This window comes from Haliaeetus leucocephalus, unplaced genomic scaffold (assembly GCF_000737465.1).
Source record: "Haliaeetus leucocephalus isolate CR32 unplaced genomic scaffold, Haliaeetus_leucocephalus-4.0 Scaffold251, whole genome shotgun sequence".
In the NCBI taxonomy this organism is placed as follows: Eukaryota; Metazoa; Chordata; class Aves; order Accipitriformes; family Accipitridae; genus Haliaeetus; species Haliaeetus leucocephalus.
Genome location: NW_010972687.1, coordinates 5,901,576 through 5,929,520, shown reverse-complemented (window position 1 = coordinate 5,929,520; position 27,945 = coordinate 5,901,576). Strand labels below are relative to the sequence as shown.

Genomic DNA, 27,945 nt, shown 5'->3' with positions numbered 1-27,945 from the left:
CCCGGGGAGGCTGGCGGCCGCTCTCCCCGAGCTGCCCCGCTTTAACGCCCTCGGCTCCTCCGGCACGCCGCCTTTGCTCCGACCCCTCTGCAGGGAGGGAGCCGCCGTTCCGCCCGACCTCCTGTGCGCGGTGACCGTGTCGGGCCGCCCGTCCCCGCCGGTGACCGGGGCAAACTCACGCCGTGCTCGAAACTTGGGGATGCGGGGGGCGCAGGCGCCTCTCCCCCAAAAAGCGAGTCTACCTGTTTGTTTATCTCCAGTGGCACGAAGAGGGAGGGGGCTCGCCGCTTCTGGTTGTGCGTTTTGAAGAGAGGTGCGCTGATGGAAAAAAAAAATCAGCGGCAGCGAAAACGCTGATCGTAATTAGAAGCCAAAACGCCATTGGGACGTTTTAGTTATTTACTGACCACCGGTTATTTGGTTATTCAAGGTTACCAATATGTATTGGGACCTGAGAACGCTAGTGGGGTTTGTTGCATTAGTCACTGAGGGTAAATTGAGCGTGAAGTTTAAAAGTTTGTTACATAAACGTTCCTAACTTTAAAGATTAACTAATTAAGGTTTTTTTTGAGTAGAAGGAGGAGGAGTGGGAATCGGGGGAAGAAAAGCTAGCAAGGGAGGTCACGTTGTCAGTCAGCATCCTCTGCTCAAACTTAAGTCAGACTTGCCTGGTCGCTTTTACATTTTAATCCTGAGTTTAAAAAAAAATGTTTTAAAAAACACTCTTCCTCAAAAACATTAATTTTTCCAAAGCACAGCAGTAAACTCACCATATTCCCCTTTCAAACTGTGCAAGGCCCTTTACCCACCATCGGTTTATTGCTGCCGTGTATGCCGGCATGGCAACTCTCAAGTAGATTTCTGAACCAGTTTTTTGTTTGTTCAGTTGGGTTCTTTTGGCTGTAGAGTAACTTGTGAAACTCATCAACAAGCTGATGACTTGACTTTAAGTAATTTTAAAGATTTAGAGAAGTTTAATGCAGCTTTACAGATTTTGATCAGATGGCATAAAACAAAAGCAATTTAAATGGAGAGAGCTTGTACAACAGGGAGGACCTCCTGTGCAAAGCTTCTTGTAAATGCACCGATAAGGAAAAGTAGATTGAGGTTGCTGTGGTAAATGTATAAACGGGCAAAGATCAACATGTGTGCAGAAAGTGGGAAGGTTGATCAGTGCCAGTAGGGAACAGACGTGTTCCTTCATTTACAGATGTATATTGTGTGTGTTGGTGTTCCTTCAGCTTTACAAGCACTTCCTGAAGTCAGTCAATACTTCAGGTGTTTGCTAAGAAGATAGATTGGTTGTAGATTATCATAAATATGTATTTTAGTGGTAGAAACAAGTAGATTGTATGTGGGAGGAAGCTTTAGCATGACAATACCCTATTTTCAAAGTTTTCTAAAATCTGCATCTTTATTAGCAGTTTATTTGATGACAAAAGTGGTTAAATAGGAAATGGGTTACGTTTTTGGGCTCTTCAGCCCGTTATCCGTGAAATAGGAAAGCCCCACATTTAAAGCTACGTGGTTGTTTCACAGATGCTTAAAGGTGTACTCCTAGCATCAGACTAGAGGTTCCTAAATTGTGAAGTACCGCTCACTTCTCAGAGGTGCTTGAACACTTGCCAGCTAAATGGTAACTCACTCACACGTGCAAAGTTGCACACAGGCCAGGAAGCTGCTGATGCTCAAACAAAACAAGCTTGTGGATGTGTGCGAAGCTATTCTTTACTAGTATATGTATTGGACGGTTTACAGGAGAGCTTTCAAAACTTAAGTATTCCAAAAGCTGTTTCACCTGCAGCATGTGGGTAAATGTAAGTAACTGATACAAAAGGGATTTCAAGTTACGGTAGCACCAGATGAGCATGTTACTTTTATTATTGCAATCTTTGTTACGTCATGTCTAAAACGAGACTGAAGCTCTTCAGGGCATTGATGGATCTTATGTTTCTGAATATACTTAGTAGGCTTCAGGGAACTGAAGTTAAAAAGGCAACCTTTTCAGTCATGTCACTCACAGTTTAACTTTCTAAATATGTCTCCTTGTTTACCGAGAACTTAAGGTGGAGTAAGCACTTGGTGTTTACAAATCCCTGTATCAGACAAGCTAAAGTAATACATTACATGTTTCATAAATGGGACAAACTTGGTATAATCTATTGATACAGTATCAAATTCCAAAATAATCTGTTCATGTAGGCTGACATGATTTGTAGAAGAGTATGACCTAGGAATGAATAGAGCACCAAAAAAATTACTACTAGCTAGCCATAAAAAATGCTTTTGTGTTGCCTTGAAATTATATGGTGTATCATACTTATCTTATGTTGTTGATATATCAGTCTGAATAATATGTAATTTTGGTTGTAGGAGCTCTTCTCACAAACTTTATGGTTTGAAACATTGCAGAGACAGTTGAACTAATAGTCTGCTAGTGATTTGCAAAGCAGAAAGTTTTGAAACTAGGTCATGTATTGGTGCCACCTGTGTATTGATGCCATAGTGATGTTGCAACTTTGAAATCCATTATCAGTGACCTTTTCATTAACATAAAAATGGAGGGTTAATAACTTCCTTGGTACATTAGAGGAGGTCTTCTCAGAAGCGTATGACTAGTGCTAATGCATGACACACATGGAAACAACTCCCAAGTACTGATGTTTGTTTGTTGGGCTGGTTTTTTTAACTTGCAATCTCACTTGAGGTATTAATGAGCTCTGTAGATGCCACAAGCACGCTTGCTTCCTCCTGCTCCTCTTGGCGATTTTTGCTGTATTCATATCGTAAGGAAGTGAATTGACTTGCATTTAGATAGGCTTTGGCCAACTGACTGTTTTGAATACATAACATTTCTAGGACTGCCAACTCTTGAAACCACTGTAAAGGTTGAAATGATTTTTCAGGTCTTAGTTTGATCTGTGGAATTACAAAACACTCTGTGGTACTTAAGTGCTTTTATTCTGTGATCAAAAAGCCTCTGTGAGCACAGCCTCAAGCTCAAGAACGTCAATGCTTTAATTTTATAAGGCTGTTCATATCTATGACAATAAAGAACACCACAAATCATAATTCTTCATTAAAGGAAAAAAATAGTCTTGTAAAAGGGGTGACAAGCATCTGTGCTTAGCTGAAAGCTTTTGAGATCAGCTTATTGGTTTCCTATGGGGAGGGGAGTCAAATCTTGGAACTAAAATATTAGGTGCTTGGTAAAATTTGGCTGTCAGAACTGTAGGTGTAGTATTAAATAAAATGTGAGGCATGGCATGGTGATAGGCCTCAGTGAATTACTGGATCCTTCTTTCTTTCTTTGTATGAAATCTTTCTTTTCATAATTAAAAGGATGGAAATAAATGGTACTAAGGACATCCATTCACTGTTGTGTATACATTAAAAAAAAATAAGACTGAACAATACTCACTCACTTAGGTGTTACAAGAATTACATTTTTTTTAGATTGTATAGAAGAAATGCTCTGTAAATTCTTAGCATGGACTACTGCATCCATTATTAAGATATCCAAACCAAAAAGCTAACAGCATGGCTTGACAACTAGTTTGCCTAGAACAAGTAGTATGTGTTAATTGGGCAAAGCTACTGTCAATACTAGGACATGACATTTGCATTACAGATACATTACAATAGTCTGTCCCTATTCCAGTCAAGTGACTATCTATTAATTGCTTTCTTTTTTTCCAGCTAAGATTGACAGTGTTTAGAACATTTATCAAAAAACCCTCTCAAATGGTTTAACATAAATGTAAACAGGGACAGATGCACACATTAAAATGCAAGTCAGCCTTTAAATATTTATGAAAGTAACAGTTGCAGCCAAACAGCTTTTCCTAACAAGTCTGAATAAAACCTATTGGCCAAACTTCAGGTGAGCTCACTGAATAACGACACATGAAGTACATACTGTAGACATTACCATAAAACAAAATTCATCAAAACTCCTCTGAGTATTGGCAAGAAAACTCAGGTTTCTCAAAGATCTGTGCTAATCTTTATGTCCCATAGAAGGATGACTGCTATCCTAGACTGACTGGCTGCTCAATTCCTTTATATTAACTCAAGATGACCAAATGAATATTTAACATTTAGACCCATGGCCTCATCTATATGGCCATTTTTATAAGGACAAGAAACAGATGGCAGAGAAGTGCCAGAAGTGTTGCAGAAGTGTGATGATTAGATCCTGCTGTAATATGCATAGCTGTATTGAAATGTCCTACTAAACTGAGTTAGCAATGTTAACAGCTCTTCTAGACTTAACTGAAAATAATCTATAATCTCATGTATTTGCAGTTTCCTCTACAAGGCTATTACTATCCATTTTTTTCTGTTCAGTGGAAACAAATGCAATTCAGGAATAAACTTTTGTAAATTTAATTTCATGTTGTTACTGAAGTACTTCAGTGAATTATAACAGCAGAATTCCATGGGTAGTAGTTGCTTAATATGCTTGTCAGCTGGGCACTTAATTGCATGCCAGCTACAGTCGGACAGCAAAAGTATACCTGTTGCATTTTTGTTGTATTTGTTGAAAAGGGAGAGAGGAGTTTGCAGCCATATTTCATAGTGAGGTAGAGCTTCAGCTGCTATGGCTGAGTCCAACCTCTTTTCATCTTTCTTTATCTCTTGTTCTAGAGTGACTAATAATTGTATCTTGATGTTTTCTCTTAAATTGTATTTCCAAAGAAACTAGCTGCTATCACTGCAGCTTGAAAATATGAAATGTTTTCAAATTTTATGGGCAAGAAAAGTATTTGGCACCATTAGCAGCTGTCAACTTAATAAAGACTGTGTTGTGCTGTTTATATGAAACCCCAAATATATCACAGTAAGTAGAGACTAGAAATGCCAAGCTTTTGACTGACTAGAGCATCCTGTAGTGCACCGATTTATTTTTTTTTTATTTTTTTAAGCCAAATACAGGAGAGAGTTTACAAACTTCCAGTGTTAAGACTTGTAGTCTGGTGTAGTGCCAAGAGCACCATCCAGTACTGTAAGTTCATGTTACAGTGTGGCTGAGCACTTATCATTGGTGCTGCTTTTCTGTGAAGATATATCTTTAACGTTTTCTCTGAGTTTCAGGTTTCAATGTATTGCATGTTCAAGTAGTAAGAGCACGACTCTCTCTGCTGTAACTAAGTGCCTAGGCAGGATAACTATAGTTGTTATTAAAATGCATTTAAAAACATACACATAAACCCAGGAAAATCCAAGCTTACCCTGTTACTTAATCATTTAAAGAGAGTAACAAGTGCTAATTACTTACAGTGTTTTAAATGTGACTGATGTCGGGTTTTTTAGATCCATGGTTGTGGTCTGATCAGAGTCTGAACATCAGCATCAGGTGGATTTACAATTTGATGTCAAGTTTGTTTTATTCTTAGCAAAAAAACATCTTCATCTGATCAGCTTTTTTTTACTTTTTTGAGAGAAATAGAGTAGGGTAAATTTTGTATGAGAAAAATGCTGTTCACTGTAACCTTTGTCTTTGGTAAACTTGAGTAAGGACATTATTAGCTTACTTGCTCATTCTCTTTCACCTTTGAGAAATAAAATGTAATACTTGTTTTTAATAATTCTTTTGGGTAATGGGCATTGGTAATATAGTATTGTTTTGTGTTGGTATGTCTGAGCATCTTTAGAGCACCTCTGCAGGTTTGTCCTTGAGAAAGTCTGGAATTTAGCAATAAAAACAATCTTTTGAAATTTCTGTAGATTCTCATGTTCTTCTGTAATAGTAGTTAGCAAGCAACCCATTTGTAGACCATCTAAGCAGACATTCAGCTGACGTTCACAGTTGCCAAACTGTAAGGATTCCTTTCAAACAGCGCTTTCAAAAAGTATGTATTATTTCACTAGACCTCTGTATCGTAGTACATCAACATAGCTAGATGTTTTCTATGAAATTTATAATCACTGATGAAATAACATCAGTTTCAGTCTTCTAATTCGCTAAACTTTGCGTGGAAAAACTGCAATTAGCCAAATATTCTTAGGCCAAAATTTTAACTGTTACAGTAGATAAATGATTTGTACTTTGGAATGGTGTCATGGGGATACGCACATTGGTTATAGCTACAGGGGGCAATGGAAGGCCTAAGTGTGTTTCCCAGTTCTGCCTCCCCCCAACACATCCTCTGTCTTGTGCTGTAAGAACAGGTGAGCCTGAAGTTTGAGAACAATATCAGCCACAATGCTGGGCTTGCCTTCCTGTGGAGAAAACTGCTTGTTGAATCTCCAGTGGCTTGGGAACAAAATGATACTACTTGTAAAATAAGAAATAAGGCTGCTTCCCCAAAACTGCAGCCTGCATATGCATAATATCTACTCGCTTACTTTCTCAAACCATATGTTTGTCAGGCTTCAGGGATGGTGGCTGAAACAATTTTGGAGCACCACACTATTCCTGTCTCTCTTGTATCTCTTTCCCTGCCCCCCCCCCCGCCCCCCCCAGATCACGAAGGACAACTTCCTTCAGAGCCGTCTACTTGTTTTTTCCATCAAACATGATCTCTCAGGAACAAATGTATTAGCCTGAAATTACTGTTGTTCTATAGATTATTCTTTCCTTTTGTAGTTCTTGTTTGAATACTTAAGATAATACAACTTAGTAAAAACATAAAGAAATATTACTGAGTTTTGGAGTTTTTTATACTAATGCTGCACCTGATGTGATTTATTGATTGTTTGGTCAAACACTGTTTTCATTCTTATTTCTGTGCTACTTTCCTAGGAAACGTAATAACTAAAAAGAAGCCAGCTCAGTAGAATTTCAGATGTGGCAATGGCATCTACCGTAATCAGTTCGGTTCCTACCACTGCATCTCGTTTTGCTTTACTACAAGTTGAAAGCGATTCTGATTCGGAGCCTGGAAAAGGAAGAAGTGGCCGAGGTGCCAGTAAATCTCAGGCTTCAGGGGGACGATCTTCTACAAGTGAGAAAAAAAGAAAGAAAAGGAGAAAAAAGAAAGAACAGCAGCAGAGTGAGGCCAATGAGGTAAAGGGATTATTTTCAGTAGTGGGTAAGGTTATCTGATAAATAATTTTTGCTGTTCCGGACAAGTCATTGCTTTGTTTTTTAATGAAAGGAATGCTACTTAGTCACAGAGACTGCATTTTTTTTTCCTTGCTTTATTAAGAACTCTTTATACAAAACCAGGATACTTTCTATTATACAAGTTGAAAATTTTTAATGAGAATAAATTGCTAGGTTTTACTTTCTTGACAGCACCACTTGAATAATTAACTTCTGATGAAGAGCATGACCTTTCTAAAAAGTGGTTGATAGGAAACAACTTGTTTTCAGAGGTTTGCAGGTAGTCAGTTCTAGTTGCCTGCTTGTCAGCTAGCATGTTAAAATTCAAAGGTGCTTTCAAAGCTTTTTTTTGTTTGTTTTTAGGAGACAGTTAGGCCTACCTACTCTGTCTGAAGAGCTTTAAAATCTGGTTTCTTAGGTTGTAATTTTCAGACATACCTATCACTCCAGCCCCTTAACCTATTCAATCCAGAGCAGACCCTCCTGCCCCCCTCTTTTTAATGTGAATTGGGGAGCAGAGTGAAAAACGGTGATTTTCTGACACTGGGATTCTTAAACCTCAGATGAAATGAAAATTAAGAAGTGAGACTGAAAGAATTGTTCCAAGATTCTGGAACAGGAGTTCTAGATTGCTGTGTCTGACAACTGATCTGAGATAATCTTTCTGCCTCAAACTGTAGACATCTCTTCTCAAATTCAATGTGTAAACCAAGCAAAACCCCCAAACCCATCCCTTTTTCTTTTAGTATCTATTAAACTTAAAATCTTAAAAATTTTAGTAGTAGCAGTAATGCTAAGTGATTGGGTTTTTTCCAGCTTTGATGCTGTTCTCTTTATATTGAAGATTGTTTTCAATGAGCATACCTTGATGTTTCTTTATGCCTGCCTTAACACCATCAAAACTTTTAACACCGTCAAAATAATTTTGTGTATGCATATGCATTGCATATATCTACAGAAATTCATTTGTATGGAAATGATACTTATTCTTGTGATGGCAGAGAGGGCTGACTCATTTTTTGTCACCCCAGCATGTACTGTGTCTGTGGCTATATTCCACTGAAATTATAAATCAGAATGGTCTGCACCAGTGTTCTTGGCTAGCACTGTAATCTGAAGAAGGAAGCAGGGGTTGTAGTGCTGGTGCAGGTGGCAAGAGAGACAGTAGTGAAGCAAAAGGGAGTATCACAAGGGACTATTTGGAGGGAAAGGAAAATGATTCTGAAGTATCTGCATTATTGTCTGATTTTAAATAACTTTAAGCTAGGTGAGCTGCCATTTTTGGGAAGGAGTTATGATGCTCAATAAAAACACACTAAGGAGAACACTGTTTTGTACTTTGTTTCGCTTTGTTTCATCTTTCATCTGATAATAGCTTCTTTCTCCCTTCCAAGAGCCTTTATGTTAAGGAAATCCCTGTCTCTAAATTGATAGTAGATTGTATTGATGCCTTTATTTTCACTCCAAGGAAGGTCTAGAGTGTCAGTTAATGTTTAAGCTTGAGCACTGAATGTTTTTGAGCTGCCAAATTTGCAGGTTATTTGTTCACTATCAAATTTTATAATTATGTAAGGTATTCTTAAGATGACACTGTTGTATCCATATGGTGCAGTGATTAAAAATAATTCTTAATGTAGGTTCTTAAAATGTGACAAACTTTAGATTGTTGACGAACTGTAAGGACTGTCTGCATTGTTCTTTTTCTACCTGAACCTCTAGTTCCTCTGTTTGCTGATGCCAAATCTGTGTATACCACCTTTTCTTTGGTGTTACATTTAATTTGGGTCAGGTGTGAGTACACATAATACCTGATCCAGCATGAAGTGTCACAGTTACCTCTTGAGATTTGTTAAAAGTGTTTTCAGCTGGCAAAATATGTTTACTTTTTCATTGTTTTATGTTATGTGGCTGTGGTGTTTCTGATCCATGGTATTTCATAATTTTACATTATGGTCTGTGTATAAATGATTAAACAAAAACGTATCCCAAACTACAGATTAAGGCAAAGCACATGGATGTCTATTTGCACACGTCTGAATGCCTTTGTTAGTCCATTAAGACTGTTTCTGTATACTTGACAAAATTTTGATTAATGTTAAAAATAACTGTTTTTCAGCTCAGAAACCTTGCTTTTAAAAAGATCCCTCAGAAATCTTCATATGGCGGCTGTCTATCTCAGCATGAACAAAAACTGCACACTGCAGTGCAGAAGGACTCTCAGGAGGAAAATTGGCAGGAGTGGAGACAAAGAGATGAGCAGGTACGGTGTACTGTATTTAGCTGTCTTTGGATTTCCTGAAATATGTTACTTCATGAAGTTAGGTCTCATGGATAGAGAGATGGCTGGAGAGGAAGCAACAAAACACTGCCAAATAGAAGGAAAGGTTTCAGTGGAAATTCAGGCCACCTCTTCTGTCATGTTTAGAGCCAGCATGTGCTGTTCTTTGCACACCTCATAGCTAGACAGTGAATACTGGAGTATGGTAAGAGGAATTTCTATCATTTCGACAGCAAGTAGAAGTAATACCATGGAAGGATGGTAAAACGCTGTGGTGGGAGCCAAGCTGGGGATGTTTTGGTGGAGCAGTATACAGATATACAGTATGGATCTCTAGTAAAGCAGATTTGGTAAGTTCTGTTAGGCATGAAATAACTAGTTCCTTTCTAGGTAACAAAGAACACTTGAACTCCGAGTGCTGACTTTCTTTAGCACACTAGGGTAGTCCTATCAGTGTACGAACCTCTCTTTTTTAATGTTAGAACATCTTTTTGGTAATTATATTGTTAGTAGGGTTCACTAACACTTGAAGAATACAGTAGAGATAAAGCAAAGACTGACTGCCTGTATGAAGGCCGATATAATGTTTTCACTGTGTTTCTTCTTGCCAAAACTACCACAGACAGAAATTGCACAGCAAAATGCATTCAATCAAAAACAGTAAAATAATCTTCACTTTGAAAAAATACAGTAGTTTGCTGTGCTTGTGATGTCAGTTAGGAAGAGTACTTACAGTTAAAACTAGCCCTTTTGGTTCTTTACTTGAGTTCAGCATTTAAAATACTCCTTTTGATACCGAAGAATGTATAGTGATTTTCTCATATGGTGTTTTAAATTATATGAATGTTATGCATTGTTTGCAGTACTTCAACTATTTTAGGCCAAAATAGCATACATGGACAAAGAAAGAATTTGAGTGCATTTTTTTGGATGGTGCTTAAAGAAATGTTTTGGTAAACTTTTTTCTAGATTCCTTTTAAATAATTGTGTGCTATGCACTCATTCACTGTGGATGATAGTTTGGGCTGTCTTGTTATGCTTGAAGATGCCCTGCAGAAGGTCTGCCTTTGCAGAAACTTTTTCGAGGCAAATTGCTATTATGTGACACCAACTGGCATTACAAAGTGTTTCATGAAGCTGTTGAACTTCTGTGCTGGCATCTACTAGGGTGTTATTTTCTTCTACAGAGAAATTTTCGACTTAGTCTCACCAAAAAAGGTGGTATTGAACTGCTTCTTGTTCTAGTTAAGACATGACACAGAAAGTCATATTAACAAAAGACTGCATTTGGATACTGTCCTTGATTTTTCTGGGTGGCTAATGCTTTGGTATAGGTGCCTCCTTAAAGAGAATATAGCCACATTCTTAACTTTCCAGGCTACAAGGTGGTTATCCTAGCAGTGGAGTAATGACCTAATAATCCCTTTGAAAACTTCCAGAGCTAATTAACTTCAGAATTACTTTTTAAGGTACAGATTTGCTTTGTTCAGTACTAGCAGGTTTTTTATTCTGTGTGGCATGAAGCAATTATTTCAGGTAAAAAAGAATTTTATAGTCTAATTACTGGGTGGTGAAATGTCAGAGAAAGTAAACTTGGGTATAAACAATCAATTCTTATTAATTTTGATCTTACTGACATACAGGCTGTGAAGCTACTGTAGGATTCTCTTATTTTAAAAATAAATTTAAAGCAATTACCATAACTGTAACATATGGTAGTTACAGTTCTAAAGACATCTCTGTCCCATTTTTATGGGAAAAAGGAATAGCCAAATGCTGTCACAGTTCCTGAGGTTGAAGAATAGACTGTTTTGCAGCATAGCTACATTTTGAACAGCTTTCTGTGGTCACACTGGACTGAGCATAAAGAATGGAGGTACAGTGTGGACTGTGACTATTTTTCCAGCAAATTCTGTGTTAACTCTTCTTTTGCTACACTAAACTTTTAGTGAAATGGTTGACACTGGCATGATCACTGTTAGATTGCAGTGTTGGTATTCTGTAAATGTGAAATAATTAAACTTTGTTTCAAGTTATTGGTATGACTTTGACATTATAGGTTTTGAGGCAACCACAGAGGTTACAGTGAACTTTTTTTGCTTCATAAATGGTTTAAAGCATAGGGGTTTAGACCTCAAAGTGCCAAAAAGTTGCCCAACTGCTTTAAACTTACTTTTAACTTTATCCAGAAACTCTTAAAAATGTGAATATTTGAATCTGATGGGTGGAAAAAGAAATTGCTACTTGTGATTCCTGTCTTAGAACAACAATCAAAATGTTTGCTTTAGCTCAAAGTATATAACATGGAGTGCATGTCTTGTGAGGATATTCTCAATAAATTATGCATAATCAATAAGACTCCTTTTAAAACTCTTATTCCACTGTTTGTAGATGCTGCCCATGTCTTACAGCACTGGCAGGCATTGAATTAGCTTGTTTTTTCTTGTATGAGGGGAAGAAAGGACACGAATGAAAATGGTGAGGAATTTAGTTTAATTATGGTGTATGCATTTTTAGGCTTTTAAGCAGAATCTCTAAAAGCCTGTAAGTCCCCACCGATTTCCACAGTAGCCTACTAACAAGGCAGTAGAGGACTTGTGACCCTGAAATAAAAATTAGGAAGTAAAGACCAGTGTCACACAAAGAAAGATGAGCCTTCAATATCCACAGCTATGCTTTATTATTTCTATTTAATATTACCACCAACAGTTTCAGGAATAACTTGTTCTATTGTCTGTAATCTTGTTGCCCAAATTGTCACAACAGTTCCATTTCAGGATATGCATTCAATGTGACTTTTTTGAAGTAAGGAGTTACAGTGTTTCTGTATCACTCCTGATAAATTATTATTTGTTATGTTCTGTAAGACTACAATTTGAAGAATCCATGGATAACTGATTTAAAGAATTGTGATCTTAAGGTAAATTTAATTACAGACACAAGGTACAAGTATTAAGAGATTAGATGCTTTGAGCCTAGTAATAAGTGAAGAAAAGCACGTGCTTTGGAGTAGGTCTGAAAAGGCAAATCTGCTGAGCAATAATCTGTCTAGTTGATCTGAGCACAGGGACTCTGAACTTGCACATTACCAAGGGCCGCAGGTAGTTTTTCCTCACACTTGTTCAAAACATGGCCCATTCAGTTGTATTCTCTAAACAACCCAAGAGGAGGTGGGGCAGGCAGTTGTCTAGCTTCTGTGTAGTTTAATTGTTAAAAAACTTGAAATAAAACCTGGGATGTTCATGCTCCAAGCCCTTCTCTTTCCCTTCCTATGACTGTGCCAAAAGTATGACTGCAGGGTGATTCACATCTGCACCGTTGCATCCCACTGAAGCTGCCTTACTTCCGCTGGGGGATGTTGCACGGTACACATGTATATGCAGCAATTACCCTACCCAAGTGTCTTAGCCATTTAGCAGTGAGGTCCTGCCCCACTCAGCCCATTGAATCTTGAATTCTGACAGAGAATGGAGCCTCGCATGGAAGGTGTTAAAGTCCTTACCAGCTGTTGCTCATGTACCAGCTTATTATATCATTACTGCCACTTTAGGAATATAAACTTGATAGGGTCTTTGTATAGCTTTTTAAGAAGTTGTTATATTAAAGGCAGGTACAGAGAAAAAAGGTAAAGAAAGAGAGAGAGATGCCATGCTTATGTTGGTGTGGTGTGTGTTAAAGGAAGAATCAGTTAAACTATCTTGAAGCCGACAGTAGCACCACTCTTAAAATTAGCAAGAGATGGTACTTAAAACTTACAGGAGGTCCCTGTAGTAAGAAGAAAAGGCAAGATATTCTTTTGAGATGGAGAAGTGTTGGAAGCTTATGAAAAGTCAGATTTTTTTTACGGGAAAGACAGGGGACCAGCTGCAAAGTGGGTTCAGCAGACTTGAGAATGTAGAATTCCCAAACAAAAAGGCATTATTCCACATCTATGACAATTTTTCTGAAAGGTCTGTTTGACAGAATACCTTGTTTAGTCAAGGTTTTGTCAGATGTCGATTAGTGTTCTTAATTATTCTGCTGTCTCTGTGTTGTTTTTTCATAAAGTCATGCTGACTGTATTGTAAGATTTAATAAAAGCATCTCTTCTCTGAGTTGGAGAAACTGATAGGCAGGAAGGTTCAAGCTGCAACTGGCACATCCTTATCTGAGAGGAGACACATGAATTTGTCTTCAGATGCAGAAGGCATGAAAGCCTTTTGGTTCCGAAGTTTCCCTTGTCCAGTAATACAACATTGATAATGAAAAGGTAAATTTTAAATGGTATACTGCAAGGGATGGTGATATTCAGCACTGGGTGAGAAACAGCATCTCCCTTCTTCCACAGAGGTCAGCTCCCCAAGGAGCATCTCCCAGTTCATGAAGAGTTCCTCTTTTCATATTTACCTTCCAAATTAGCATACAGCCTGGCACTTTCCTTTTAAAAGATTGTCAACGTTTGTCTTAACTACAGAGCTGTTCTGTAAACAGCGTGGTCAGTCTTCAGCAAAGCTTTTAGGAGAGTTACTGTAAGAGCTTTGTGCATGGATCTCAATTTCTTATGGCTATTAGGTGTACTCCAGAACTTGCCTATTGGTTGTGTGCTCCCAGTACCTAAGCAAACAAACCGGTGATTTCTAGATTTCTAGATAGGTTTAAGTGGTAGTGAGCCTATAGCTGTCTATCCTGGGACAGTCAGGCTATGCACAGAAGCAGGACTGGATGTGCTTGGGAAACTATGGGGGAGATGACTGGCTTTGAGGATACTTAGGTCTAAAGCCCTCAACTTGGCTGCTGCTTAGAAGGAGTGACCTTTGTATAGCCAGCTTCAAACACTCAGTCTTGTCCTGAACTGAATAACTGCTAGGTAGTAAATTATGATAGGGGTTATTGTACTAGAGATCACATAATGCAATTTTTGACCACTTGTTTAATAGTTATAGCAACACTGTGGTAGTACTAATTCTTGATAATTATTTAGGAGCTTGTATGCTAAATTAGCACTTTCAGACACACAAAGGTAAAAATCCTAAGTTTGTCTTTCTTGTGAGTTCACTGTATTTTTCTGTGTTAATTGTTGTCTTTTTGGTAGCCTGTTTTTTTTGTGTGGTTTTTTTTTTTTTTAATCCCCATTCCCTCCTTTTTCCATCATGTTCATGTTGAGTTTTTCAGTGTAGTAGACTACAAGGCCTAATTTTTGATGGGTAACTATCATTGTCAGATTGGATGCAACAGTTGTGGGCAAAACCAGTTCACTGACTTTTGGGGAATTTCAGTCAATTTAATTTATTGTCAGTTATCAAACCTCTAATTACTAATTCTGATACTGAAAGAAAACAAGGAAAAAAAAAACATCTCTGGCTGCTGCAAAACCTCTCCTCCCCCCTCTTTGTGAAGCTGTGGGCAGTGTAGGAGGCAGGGGTCCATCTGCAGGGCCCCCTCCACCAGCAGCGCTTTGCTCCTGCCCTGCCGCTCGCTGCCCCTGTGTGGTTCCGAGGCGTCTCCAGCCTGGCTCCTGCCCTGGGTCTGTGGCTCTTCCCTGCCTCCCCTGCTACAAAAACCTTGCCAGTGAGGGCCAGGGCAATCGGTTGATGCCAAGCTTGAACCGCAAACCAAGTGCAAAGCTGGGAATGACGGGACCCTGAAGTCTACATGAAATCTTGTAGCAATTTATGCTGAGAGCACTATTTTACTGCGTTTCAAATAACTGCTCAAAAAGGGCTGGTTTACTGCAGTAAAAACTAGAAGCCACTCCTTGGTTTTCTCTTAAGCAAGACTGATCATATGAATTGTTGAACAAACAATTAGGAAGAATGTGTGTGCTTTTACACCGTGTAATAAATCACTTTTAGGCATATGTAAAGCATATGCGAACTTGCAAGGTTTTTTTCAGAACGCGGCTCCTACAAACAAAAAAGCTAGTGTATGTCACGCAGCCCAGTTTGAGCAAAGTACATTAAGACCACTTCAGTAATTTATTCACTTTAACAGCTCTCATAGTTATTCTGGGGTGAATGAAAAGGACCTCAATTTGAAATTCAAAGAACAAGAAAATTATTGTTAAAGTAATTATTTTTACTAATTAATATTTCAGTTAAGGGCATGAAAAGGAGAGAGCTATGATGAAGAATAAGGCTTCCATTTGGCAGCACATCACACAGAGGATTGTAGTGATTCCTTAAGACAGTAGACCTCAAAGGAACAGAGTTTTGCATTCAGAACAACTTAATCTTGGTTAACTTTGCTGTAAATAGTAACTATTAGCTGTTTACACAGTTAGATTACCCACTATCTACCTCAGCTATAGCATCTATGTCCCCTAGGTAGATCTCTTATTTTGGCTGCATTGAACTGTTGCTAGTACTGGTCTTCGCAATTCAATCCTTCAACCCTTTATGCAGCAGGAGCTGGACTTTCCTGCACTTTCCTATTTTCCTATAACACAAGAAAAAAGGAGGTATCCCATCCTTCATTCCTGTTGTGTTGTTCCTAGCTCTTTTTCTTAATAGCTCACACCTAGAACCTTCAAATTTTCTTTGCATCTCCCAAGAAGACTTACATACTTCCTTTTCTCTGAAATGAAAGAGAAAACATCTTGATATAATTCAGGTTTTCTTAGTTCTGCTCTCCTTTTAAGAAAAAAATAAAGTGTGCTCAACCGAATCTTTTCTGTGCAATGGATGAGCACTTAAAGACTTTCTGATGGTCTACAATGACCATTTTCATCCTTTAACATCCTCTGGTTTTCATGCTTCAGACTAAAAATAAAATTATTTTAAAGATATCTCATGTAAATAAATCATTAAGATGGTAACCGTGTTATGTAAAGATGTGCACAACTTGTTGTATGCTTACATCGGTCACAAAGTTTCCTGAAGCGAGATACTTTATTACTTATGGTACAGAAAGGTGTGTTCACTGTTAATAATGCCATATGTCACATCAGTGAAACTTAGCTTTTTGGCAATTGTAGTGATATGTGTATTGAAACTGAAATTTTCGCATGGTCTTAGTGGTTTTGTCTGCTTTTTTTTTTTTAACAGCCTAGTCATGTGAAATATGTTAATTTTGTTTCTTCAGCTGACATCTGAAATGTTTGAAGCTGATCTTGAAAAAGCATTGCTGCTAAGCAAACTGGAATATGAAGAGCACAAAAAGGTATTTGCAGGATTCATCGTAGTGTAAAAGCTGTACAACAAGTTTGCGGGTTGAATTTTAAAAATAAAGCAAAAAGCCTCCTAAAAGTATCATTTTCTTCATGTAAATTGTTTGCTTACACTCTTCAGATGCTTAAGAGTTCAGAGAAATATTGGATTTGAAAGAAACCGTATACAATAGTGTGGAGGGGGTTAATTGGCCTGTAAAGGTGGAAAATTAGTTTTACTTTCTCAATTTTCTGGCATATAAATGTGCTGAAATTTTTTAAGAGTACAACAAGAGTTCCTGACCTTCCTCAGAAAAAATCCAGCACACTTGAAGAGTAAGAGAATCAAAGTACTGACTTCTCCTTAGGCACTAAAGTGTTAGTTATGGTTGAATCATTTGCATTTTTGCTAACATCTTTTCTCTGAATGTTAATATTTTAGTTCTAATAAGCTGTATACATTTTCTTAGCTGGTCAGGATGCTGTTTTCTGAGTGGTTCTTGCAAAACTCAAGAATTGTTCTGAAAAAGTGTGCTTAGATGAAATTTTTATTTCTAACAGGAAGTTGCTTTGTATTTGCAATAAATCAGGAGCCAATGAAATGTTATGAAAATATGTAAATTTAAAAATAATTATGTATCATAAATAAAAATTGCACGTGCACTTTTGTGCAAATATCTTTGTACAATACTTCAGTTTTTTAAGGGCAGGAGTACTGTAGTTCTTGAAAACCTAGGATAAATTTTTAACTGACATACTAAAAGTTTTTTTTTGAAGTGGAGACAACCTTCAGGCATAGTAGCATAGCATTGTTTGTAGACTTTTTGAGAATTACCTCTGAATAGTTTAAAATATATAGTATATATTCAAAACATACAGTACATAAGTATGCTGAACAAATCTTGTTTCAATGGAAAGAAAATCACTCCATTTTCATCTTTGCTTTCTATATAACAGGTTTTTTTCTTAAGATTACTTAACATTTAAGATTATTTTAAATCTTAGTTAAAATATTTAATTAATTAGTATGTAATATTATTTTTAAGAACTGGGACATTGATAATTTGCTAAGAATGTTGACATAGATGTGTGGGTAGGTGGGACTCCCATTCAAATGGCTATCATGTCTGATCTCACTAGGAGTCAATTGGTAGAGCATTGCTGCACACTAATAGCTCTCTGACTTCTACTGAATGAGTATGAATATTTTGAGACTGAAAAGAAGGTGCAGTAGACCTCTGTTTTTTGAAGAAAGTAGCAACCTGCATTATGTAGCACTCTGCCTTCCTGCATTTGACTACAGTATATTCTCAGTTTGTAAGTTTCTGGATAAAATGTGACGTAGGTGATTGAGGAAGCATTAGGCAGGTAGTTCATTTGCTGTTTAGTGAAGAGCAATGCTCTACTTCAGAGAACAGAATTGATGCTTAATTGCTGATATGTCTTGCACTCTCTAAAGCAATCTGAAGTCTGCAAATTACTGTTCAGGCTAAAATCTCCTTTAGTACATTATTGCTACTTTTTTTCCTTTATAAAGCTTCAGGAAAAAATATTTGGGTATTGAAGAAAATTATACCAGTGGGACTTTATTCTTCTAGGAATATGAAAACGTTGAAAATACTTCACCTCAGTCAAAGTCTGTGAATAAGAAAAAGAACCAGCAAGGAAAAGACAAACCTCTCACTGTGTCTCTGAAAGACTTTCAGTCAGACAGTAATATAGGTATGCCTTATCATACCATATGAGCTGTTCTGCTTGGAATTTTCATAGTGTGTGTGCTAACAGCAAAATGCCCTTCTGTCTCTGTTCATTAATACTGTGTTTAAACAAACACTAAACGAGTCGCAGTTAGTGTGTCCTACCAAGTCTAAAAGCTAAGTGTTCGTTATGTAATAACGGGCTAGTTAGATTAGCAGGAAGAAAAGAAGAGGTTAAGGAAAACGTAATTTCATGTAGTATCCCTGGGGTGGGTGGCGACTCAAACACTCTTAACGTGACTTCTTTTTTTAAATCTAAGTGGGGTTTTTTGTTTTACCAAGTTTGCACTCCTCAGGCAACTGAGTTTCTGTGTTTCCTGGGTAATAGCAAGTCATTGTTTGCCTTTCTTCATGATACTGGCTTTTATTAAGTAACTTCTATATATTCATTATATGCATTATTTATATGTTTAAAACCCCTTCGTCTGTGTCTATAGGGCAGAGATTCTGAATTTTAGTGAAGAAATCAAGGTAGGTGCTAGGAAAGGAAGAAAGTAATTTGTTTTCTAAGTTTTTTCTTTTAAGGATGTTTTTATCTAAATCTACAATATTTATTAAATGCATTATTTCCAAATAATCTGAATAGAGGAAAAAGATTGAAAGCACAGCAGTCTGGAAGGCATGGAAGACATTCAGGTATACAGTGAGATACATGCTATAAAAGCCTAAATAGACTTAAAAAGAATCAAACCAACAAATTCCTTAAGTTTCTTTACCGAGGACATTGCCTTCCACTTTAACTGAAGCAAACAAATATGGGATGCTGCTTTTGATTCAATAGTCTGAAAGATCTGGAAGAAGATGAAAATACAGGGATTGATGTAATACATAGTTTATAATCTTGGCTTCTAATGCTTTAGTAATGACTCTTTTTATTGTGACTTGGAGAGGAGAGTTAATGTTGAAGAACTCCGATAGACGGGTTTTTTCCCCTACTTTTCAAAATGTCTTGTTTCAATAGCCAGCTGTACAAGATCTGAGTAACTTATTGATGTCATTTTTTCTATTCTTTTCAGATAACCTTGCTAAAAAACATGAGGTAAGTCTTATTCAAACTAGTTGAATTAAAAAAAACCAAACAAAACCTCTTATGTTTAGAAGGTAATTACTTTTGGCACTTTCTGTAGCAATAATCAATTAAACATTCTGAAACTGACTGATTTCCATTCGGAGCATTTTTACAGATGCAGATTTAAGAGATGTATATCTGCAGTTCTTGTATCTTGAAAACTTAGTATTGGCTTTCTTAGAACTACTTCTTGTTTTAGTTTTCAGACAGTCTTTGATGCAACTTCAGATTTAAAAACATGTTAAAAATACAATTTCTAGTACAAAAAAGAGAAGCAAATTAGGTAATAAAGTACTGTGATGCTACTGTGTTGTGGTACAGTCCACAAATATTAAAACTCTTAGAGGGAATAATAGTTAACAGTGAAATAAAACATAAATTAGTGTAGTCATAGGGCAAAATTATTAAATTCCAACTTCGTGTTTTTGTGTAATCTTATCAGTTAAATATTAATTCATTTCTAGGCTCTTCAGTTGGTATCATATTCTTTAGGTGGAAGTCACAGTATTCTCAGGATGTACAACATAAAACAATATCTGGATGTAACGTTTTTCCATGACTTAAGCTATTTTTTTAAACATGTTGATTTCTAGCTCAATATTAACTTACAGGTAAAGGAACATATATTATGGTACTTATTTTTGACAGGAACTGAACTCTTCCCAGTCTTCGTTGCATGATGGAGGATTTTTCAACAGGCTGGAAGATGATGTTCACAGAATACTTGAAAGAGAGAAAAGGAGAGTCCAGCCCACTGATTACGGTGAAACAGATAACTGCACATCTCGTGAATACAACCAGGCATGTAAAACAGCAGTCCTTCTGAAGTGAAGAAGTTTGCCTAATGAAGCTTACTCAATGATCAGAAGGGAGCACCTGAGTAGAAGAAAGCACAAATCAAAAGCATGATAATCTTAAAGAATTAAAACCCCCACAACACTGTAATATTTTTATCTGTCGGAAGAGGTATTTAAATGACTTAATTTTTCTAACACAAAACATTTGTGATTGAAATAATTTTTGCTCCACAGACAATGCCAATATTTATTGCTGCGTTTCTTATCCTCTTGGTATCTATTCACATATACCTCTTTAGTTTTGATCAGAAATTCTCTTCTCTAGTAAAGAAATAAGTTGCCTTTCCCAAGAATTGAATTCACATGACTAAATTAAGAACTGATGTTTTCTTGCTTACAGGAGAGTGTTTTGAAAGATGGAAAAACAGAACGACTAAAGCTCGAGCTTGAAAAGAAAGATGCAGAAATTGAGCAACTGAAAAATACAATAACTCAGTGGGAGGTATGTAGCTGATAATACCTTCAAATAGTAGACAAAACTTAAAGTTATTAAACATTTGAAACAAAGTATTTATTAAAATGTGACCAATCTGTAGAGATGCTTTACTCTGGCCACAGACTATGTGTTTACAGAGTAAATTATTCTTTCAGTACCACATGAAGCAGTCTTCCTTGGTAAGTAAGTTAAGCATCTAAAAATAATCAAAAGAATCAAGACAAAACATCAGGAAATAAACTTAATATCTGGCGTATCATTGTTTTCTAGTATTGCTGTTTTCATGGTCAAAAAAAAAAAAAGATGTCATCTTAGGCAAGAGCTTGAGCGATCTGATCTGCCTTGGAAGTTAGCTCTGCTTTGAGCAGGAAGTTGGACTTTCTTGGGTCTTTTCCAACCTATTTATTTTCTAAATTCTGCTCAGCTTCTCTTGCATGTAAGAACTACATGGTGTTGGGATTTTTTGTAGATTCAGTCCAACATTTGAAGTAGTTAAAGAAATCAATGGATATTTTGTCAGGTTTGAGGGAAGCTCCTTTAAAGCTGCAGCGTAACAAGAACGGAGTCATGTATTTTGATGTATCTTTTCCTATTACATGCAAGTGAAATTGGAAATCAGATTTGACATATGCTAAAACACACCAGGAAGAAAAGATTTGCTCATTAATAACTACATGGTATTGCTATACACCAGAGTAGCTAAGGAAAATTATCTGTCTCCCTGTTTTCAGTCCATGTTAGTGTTGTCTGGATAGTATCTAGAGCAAAAAGGGCAAAATTTCCATGAGGACCTGGCATTGTAACAAAATACAGTAAAGCAGTATAGAATTATTTTAAATTATTCTAGTACTATTTTTCTTCATTGCTTAAGGTAGACTGAGCAGGTTGACAGACTGGGAGTTTTCTGATGCTTCTAAGAAGTACTTTTACTTGTAGTGATAAAGACATGAACTTTATTAACAGCTGTTTCACTGTGTACTAAAGTTGGAAACCCCAGGTAAAACTTTAAAGTATAAAACCATTCATATCTACCACTGTCAGCACTTGTTTGACAGTATATACATGATGCATAAGGATACTGGTAAGGTGATGGGCAATGATACAGCTGCTTAATTTTATGAACTTGTCCAGACACATTAATAACAGGTTTAGGCAGCCATGAAAGGTCTGGCTTAAATGTAAGCTAATTAACCTCAAGGACTGGTGTGCTACTCGAAGTAGAAGATAGTAGCTTCTTTACTGCAAAAAACAGTATGACTGAAATTAAACCATTTTCAAGAGCCTACAAGAGCAAACTGTATGATGAGACTTGTGACAGGAAAAATAAGTTTACAGCTAAGATACATGGCTAGAACTGACATTGGTGGCTAATTAAGGAAAAGACTGACTTACGAATAAAGTGTGGTGATATCAGATAGGTTGGAAAAAACAGTAAAAATAGGTTCTTCAGTAGTAAACTGTAAAGAGTTGAAAGAAACTGTAAAATAGTAACACTAACTGCTGAATAAAATAATCTGTAGAGCAGTGGGGTCTTATCCTACTTGCCAAGTAATATCGCAAACTATTTATATTATCTCAGTATCTAGAAAGTGCATTTATAATTGTTGTAATTTTTCAGGGGAGAAACCACAAAGCCTTCAATACAACAGGCCTATATACTTCAGGCAGACCTGAATGGTGGTTCCTGCACTGTCAATGCACTGACATAGCTTTCTTATTTTAACTTGCTCTAAGCCTTGTGCTTGCCTCTTTTTCTTGACTGTGTTATTAATCCACTTCTCCTGTTGTGTGTTCCTTACTTTGGCTGTGGTTTAATTAAGACATAGATGATCTTAAAAGCCTTTTCCAGCCAAAATTATTCTATGATTCTGTGATTCTATGGTTAGATTCTCTGCAGAAGTCGTCATTTTAAACTCGCAAGTCACGCTTAGTTTATAGTATACTTTTTTTTAGTAGGGTATACATGTAATAATTCAATTTCTTTAATGCAGACAAAGTATAAAGAAGTAAAAGCAAGAAATGCACAGCTTCTGAAGATGATGCAAGAAGGTGAAAGTAAGTAAGAGTTTTATCAGGAAACTTAAATGTTCTTTTTAAAACATGGAAGGAACTTTCAAAGCAGCTTTTTAAAAACAACTTGTCGCAGTGACAGCTATAAAGAACTAAGAAGCTGTTAGTTTACAGCAACTGCAGTGAACTACAGAATTTGGTGGACCACACAGTGCTGCATTTCTGTTGTTACGTAATGAAATAATCAACTGCATGTTGAACTAATACAAACTTTAAAATACATACTGTTCAGTTACATTTTAGGTACAGGGATTCTTTGAGTTAGACTTTTCTTTTGCTAGTGATAGCTATCTGTTCTGGCCTGATCTCATCATAATACCTGTTTAGACACACTTGAGGAAACTGTTCAGTTCTTGCATGTTTGCAAGCTGTGCTTTGAACTGTTGGAAACATTCTACACCTAAGCAAGTCTTTTAGCTATCCCTATTAATTGTATGGCAAACCATAGGATTATATATGCAACTGTGTGATAATTTACATCTCTTATAATACTATTCAGAATTTTTATGATTCAGAGTTTGTTGTCAAAGTTTGGGGGAAAAAATTTATATATACACACACACTTATATATATATGTCAATATCCTAGTATCTTTATACTTGTTATGCATAGTTATCCTTTAATATTCCTGATCTTACTTGATGTTGAGGCTGTGGTGCTAGCCACACTAACTTTGTTACAAAATTGCCTTTGCTTTTCAGTTTCTTAATTTAGCTCTTGAATGTAGTTTCTTTTCCAGGCTAAATTTTCAGCTAAAAGAGAGCTCAATTTTTTTCTTTTTAAGTACATTTACAAAACCCATGTCTAAGCTAGTTCAAATGTTCATAATGTGATTGATCACTGCAAATTTTAACTTGAAACTTTATTACTTCAGGTCAGTCTCTGAGCGAAGACAAAATACTTCCCTCTTGAGAGGAAAGAGGTGAAGTTCTGAAGGTTGTTTTTCATTTGTGGAAGAGTAACATACTATAAAATGAGCAGTTTTGTGTTCTTCTACAGACTGAGTATTCTGTATTTTGGGGAGAAGAAAGTTCATGGCAGAACTGAGCCTGGAAAAAACTTCATTTCTTCATATTGAGAATTTTAAGTTATCCACAGATATTTCACATGCACTAGCTAAATAGTTTGACCATCTCCGTATTTGAATAAATAGAAGTTTCCATAGCTAAGACTGAGCTTGTATGTGAAACTTACAATCCCCAAATCTTGATCCATTGCCAATATTCAGTGTTCTGATGGACTTTGTTCACAATGGGTACCTCTAAAATCCATCCATCTCACAGTGTTAAGCGTGGGGTAAGTAGTGCAAGGCTGGGGTTTCAGCTCCGGAACTTTTCAAGCTGCTACTAATGGCACTGGTAGCTAGTGGTTGGTTTTGATTTACAGCATCTACTGTTCTTTTGGTGAAGACAGCATTATTTACAGGTAACAAAATAGTGAAATAAAGAGATGTCACAGTGCTATTGCAGATAAAGACCTGCAAATCTAGAAAGATCCTCATGCTGTATCTTTCTCTATAGTGAAGGACAAAGCAGAAATACTTCTACAGGTTGATGAATCTCAAATTATCAAAAATGAATTGACCGTACAGGTGAGCAAGGATTTCTAAATCTAAAATTTCATGGGTATTTCAAAGATGCTATTTATTTAAGGCAGTGATAGAGGTGGGGGAGGGAGGAAGCTGAAACAAAAACTTGTTTTAAGCAAAAAATGTTACATTTCATCTTTAGCCCTGCACTGTGTGTGTCAGAGGACATGTATTATGTAAATCTCCAGTATGAATCACTTAGAACTGTTTCTGGAAGGACAGCAGACCTCAGCATGCCTGAAATGATTTTGCTCTGAACAGCACCTTAGGAATATCATTCTCTGGTAACCTAAGCCAGGAAACTCAGAAAAGTGCTTCAGAAGAAGCTTCTTTCCTGGGTGGTTTTTTGGTTTATTTTGTTTTCTAGTCTCAAGTTTATGAACAGAAGTAAGCTACAAATTACTTAAGACATGTCATGTGGCTACAAATTACTTAAGACATGGCAGTCGGCAATGCAAGACTTTTATGCTTAGTTTTTGGTCCATGTGCGTCTTGCATATAGCAGTACTATTTTTTGAGGGTGATGTAATAAGCTTATCTGTGTTGCATAATACTACATCAGTTAAGTGTTTTATGGAATAAACTAAGGAAGACTCCAAAAGTCGAAGAGTTTCTAACTTTATAGCTCTTCTATATCATTATACAGGTAAACCAGTAAATGTTGCTTTGGAAGTAAAAGTCATGAAAGAATATTTTTCTTGTCCTTTCAGTTCATGTACCATGATAGTGGTAGTCACTCTTGAACTCAGCATGTATTACCTGTTCATCCAACGCAGTACTAATGGAGAACAGCACTGGCTTGATAAACTCACAGATGTTAAGGATATTTTATAAATTCATATTCTGTATGTTTTTAGGTAACTGTACTTCATGCTGCATTAGAGCAAGAAAGATCCAAAGTGAAGCTACTGCAGGCAGAATTAACGAAATACCAGGTAGTTATTTTCTGTAAGTTTACCTGTTCTTGATGTTGCTGAGACTATCATGAGGTAACGTGCTCTGAACTGACCCATTAGCTCTAATTTTTCCAGTTAAAAAAAATTAATGGTTCATATTGTAGGAAAAAAAAATAGCAAAACTAAGGCACAGTTTTGGCAAGTTGAGGTCTACCACTTGTTTTTTTACTTGAAAACTTCTTGAAGTATGCTACTTAATAAACATACTTCAAGCAACAAGTTGGTTTCACTGTCCAAGTTAACTGTGTGTAACTGCACTAACTGTAGGCTTCATGGCTTTTTTTGCCATGCTCTTTCTTTGGTTCAGTATCTTAGTTCTGTCTCTAGCCAAATCTTTATGGGAGATTCACAACAAGTTGTGTCGAAATATGAGTGAGATCAGTGTCTTGCTGTTTTGTTCAACTTTGCTGCTAATGCAACTCATGTTAGTGAATTTCAGTTAACTTTTGCATAAATATTATGCTGCTTAGCATTCTGGCTTTTTTGAGGAGCGACAGTATTTGCGAATAAGGATTTGTACTTGTGCATGACTTGACACACATTTGGCATTTTGTTTGTTTGGTTTTGGTGGGGTTTTTCTTTGTTTGTTTTGACAAAGAAGACCTTTTGCATAGGTTACAAGGAGAGCCTGTAGCATATCATGCAAACTTCTAAGGTAGCCATGTAGTCTTTGGCAAGCTCTCCTATTTCAAGCTGCAACACATTGCTTGTGTTGGAATACTATAATTTTGTGAAAACTGGCTTGTTAAGCCATAATTACTCTTTCTGAAGCAACAAATCTTTTCTGATTACATCAGGTTCTTTACCTAGCATTACGTGCGGTTCTGTATGTAATCTCATCTTTTTCTTTTGTCTTTTTCCCCTTGTCACTTTACCGCAGTGAGCAAGTTCCTTCTTAAAATTGTCTTGCAGCAGTTGACAAATATATATGCTTGTTCAGTCCCTTACAGACAAGCTGAGTGCTCTTGACCACTAATTGAAACTAAAGTAAATCTCTTGTAAGAATGGTGATGTGAATCAATTTGACAACTTCAGTCTTTCTGTTTGTTTTCTCCTCCCATCTATGCCTTTGCTAGTCTTGCATATTTTTCTCTGTAAATAGAAATTTTTGAGTAAGATAAATTTATCTTGTGGCTAATTGTAATAAACAGGATTAATAGAATAACAGTAAAAAGTTTACAAAAAATGGTCTTTGTTATATGCTTAGGAATTACTGCAAAATCAGCTATTCTGTTGCCCTTTTTCCCCTGCCCTCCCCCAATCTAACAGGCTTTTATCTTTTCACATCTTGCTGTACTTCTTGCTTCATCACCTTGATGTTTTTTGTCTGGCTGGTTGGGTTTTTACTTTTTTTTTTAACTTTTTTTTTTTGTGTCTGTGTGTGTGTGTTTTGGTTTAGGAAAACTGTCTCATCTGCCTTGCAGCGATTGTTGTTTCTGCTTTTATTATTCTCTCCTGTAATATTGCAGGCTGACCAGGACAACCCTTCTTATATTACTACTTTTTGTGGGATTGTCTTTAACAACATGAGGCCCCCTTTTTTATAGAATACTGCTTTGAAACATAAGGATTCCTTTCAAAAATATAACCAAAATCTGTAGAGTAAAAACAAAGAAACAAACAAAAACAATAAAAAAGCAATAAACCAGTGTTTTTTTGTCCTTAGATGTTAACATCTCAGTTATGTATCCTGTGCCTTGACTGTTTTAATTTATATAACAATATATCAAGTTCAGACGAGTTTGCATCCCATAATAGTTGTATAATTTAACAAAAGTATGCAACTTAACTCCTGAGTTTTCTTCTTGTTAATTTATACTACTTTAATATAAAAAATAACTGCAGATATAAAGTGTCATGTCTAGTATATTAACCAAATATTTGTTTTGATTCTTTCTTACAGAGTGGGAAAAAAGGGAAAAAGCACTCTGAATCTGACCAGTGCAGGTGATCTCCTCTGCCACCAGATTCAAGGCAAAGAACCATAAAATCTTTCTTCAGGGTTTTGCAGAAATTTATATACTTGTTGCACAACTGCTCAACTATGCAGTTTTTGAAGAGAAATTAACAATTACTAGTTTGTTTAACGGTCTGAATAATTGATTTGTTGCACTTTCTCCTACAGAAAAATTAGAAAACTAGTATTCCAGCAGAGCTGAAACTAACTGTAATGCCATTAGTTTTTATCATTCAATAAAATTTACTCTTCCATTTCTCTGTTTGAATTCTTGCGTTCACAGAATTTCTCAATTAGGATGACTTCATTTAATGACTGTCAGGATCCAAATCCATTAGTATGCAAATGGTCGAAGTTTCACCACATCAAAACTGGTGAGACAGCTTATGCAAAAGCATCTTGCTGTTGCTGAATCCCGATCTGTTTTTTTTAAAAAAACAACTAAACAAAACAAAAACCCCTAGTCATTATTTCCTCTCCCTGTATAGGACATCATGAGGTTCAACAAGGCCAAGAGCAAGGTCCTGCACCTGGGTTGGGGCAAGTATCAATACAGGCTGGGGGATGAAGGTATTGAGAGCAGCCCTGTGGAGAAGGACTTGGGAGTACTGGTGGATGAAAAGATGGACATGACCCAGCAATGTGTGCTTGCAGCTCAGAAAGCCAACCGCATCCTGGGCTGCATCAAAAAAACCATGGCCAGCAGGTTGAGGGAGGTGATTCTGCCCCTCTGCTCCGCTCTGGTGAGGCCCTACCTGGAGTACTGCCTTCACCTCTGGGCTCCCCAGTACAGGAAAGACATG

General features: G+C 36.7%; 1 protein-coding gene across 1 annotated transcript; it reads left to right on the top strand.

Moving 5' to 3' along the window:
* Window positions 1-5,315: 5,315 nt before the first annotated feature.
* GKAP1 (G kinase anchoring protein 1) lies at window positions 5,316-27,264 on the top strand. The gene is made up of 12 exons (XM_010568637.1): window positions 5,316-5,359; window positions 6,749-7,012; window positions 9,168-9,311; window positions 16,389-16,466; window positions 18,051-18,174; window positions 19,226-19,248; window positions 19,927-20,079; window positions 20,476-20,577; window positions 22,563-22,626; window positions 24,162-24,232; window positions 25,087-25,164; window positions 27,089-27,264. The coding sequence occupies exons 2-12, from the start codon at window positions 6,800-6,802 to the stop codon at window positions 27,134-27,136; spliced, it is 1,098 nt and encodes a 365-aa protein (XP_010566939.1). The 5' UTR covers window positions 5,316-5,359; window positions 6,749-6,799; the 3' UTR covers window positions 27,137-27,264.
* Window positions 27,265-27,945: the final 681 nt, after the last annotated feature.

Excerpts from the sequence above, each read along its gene's own strand:
- GKAP1 (XM_010568637.1), top strand. The coding sequence starts at position 6,800 with ATGGCATCTACCGTAATCAGTTCGGTTCCTACCACTGCATCTCGTTTT. Across the intron at positions 18,175-19,225 it reads TCAGTCAGACAGTAATATAG|ATAACCTTGCTAAAAAACAT; the intron begins GTATGCCTTATC and ends TATTCTTTTCAG. Across the intron at positions 25,165-27,088 it reads CAGAATTAACGAAATACCAG|AGTGGGAAAAAAGGGAAAAA; the intron begins GTAGTTATTTTC and ends TCTTTCTTACAG.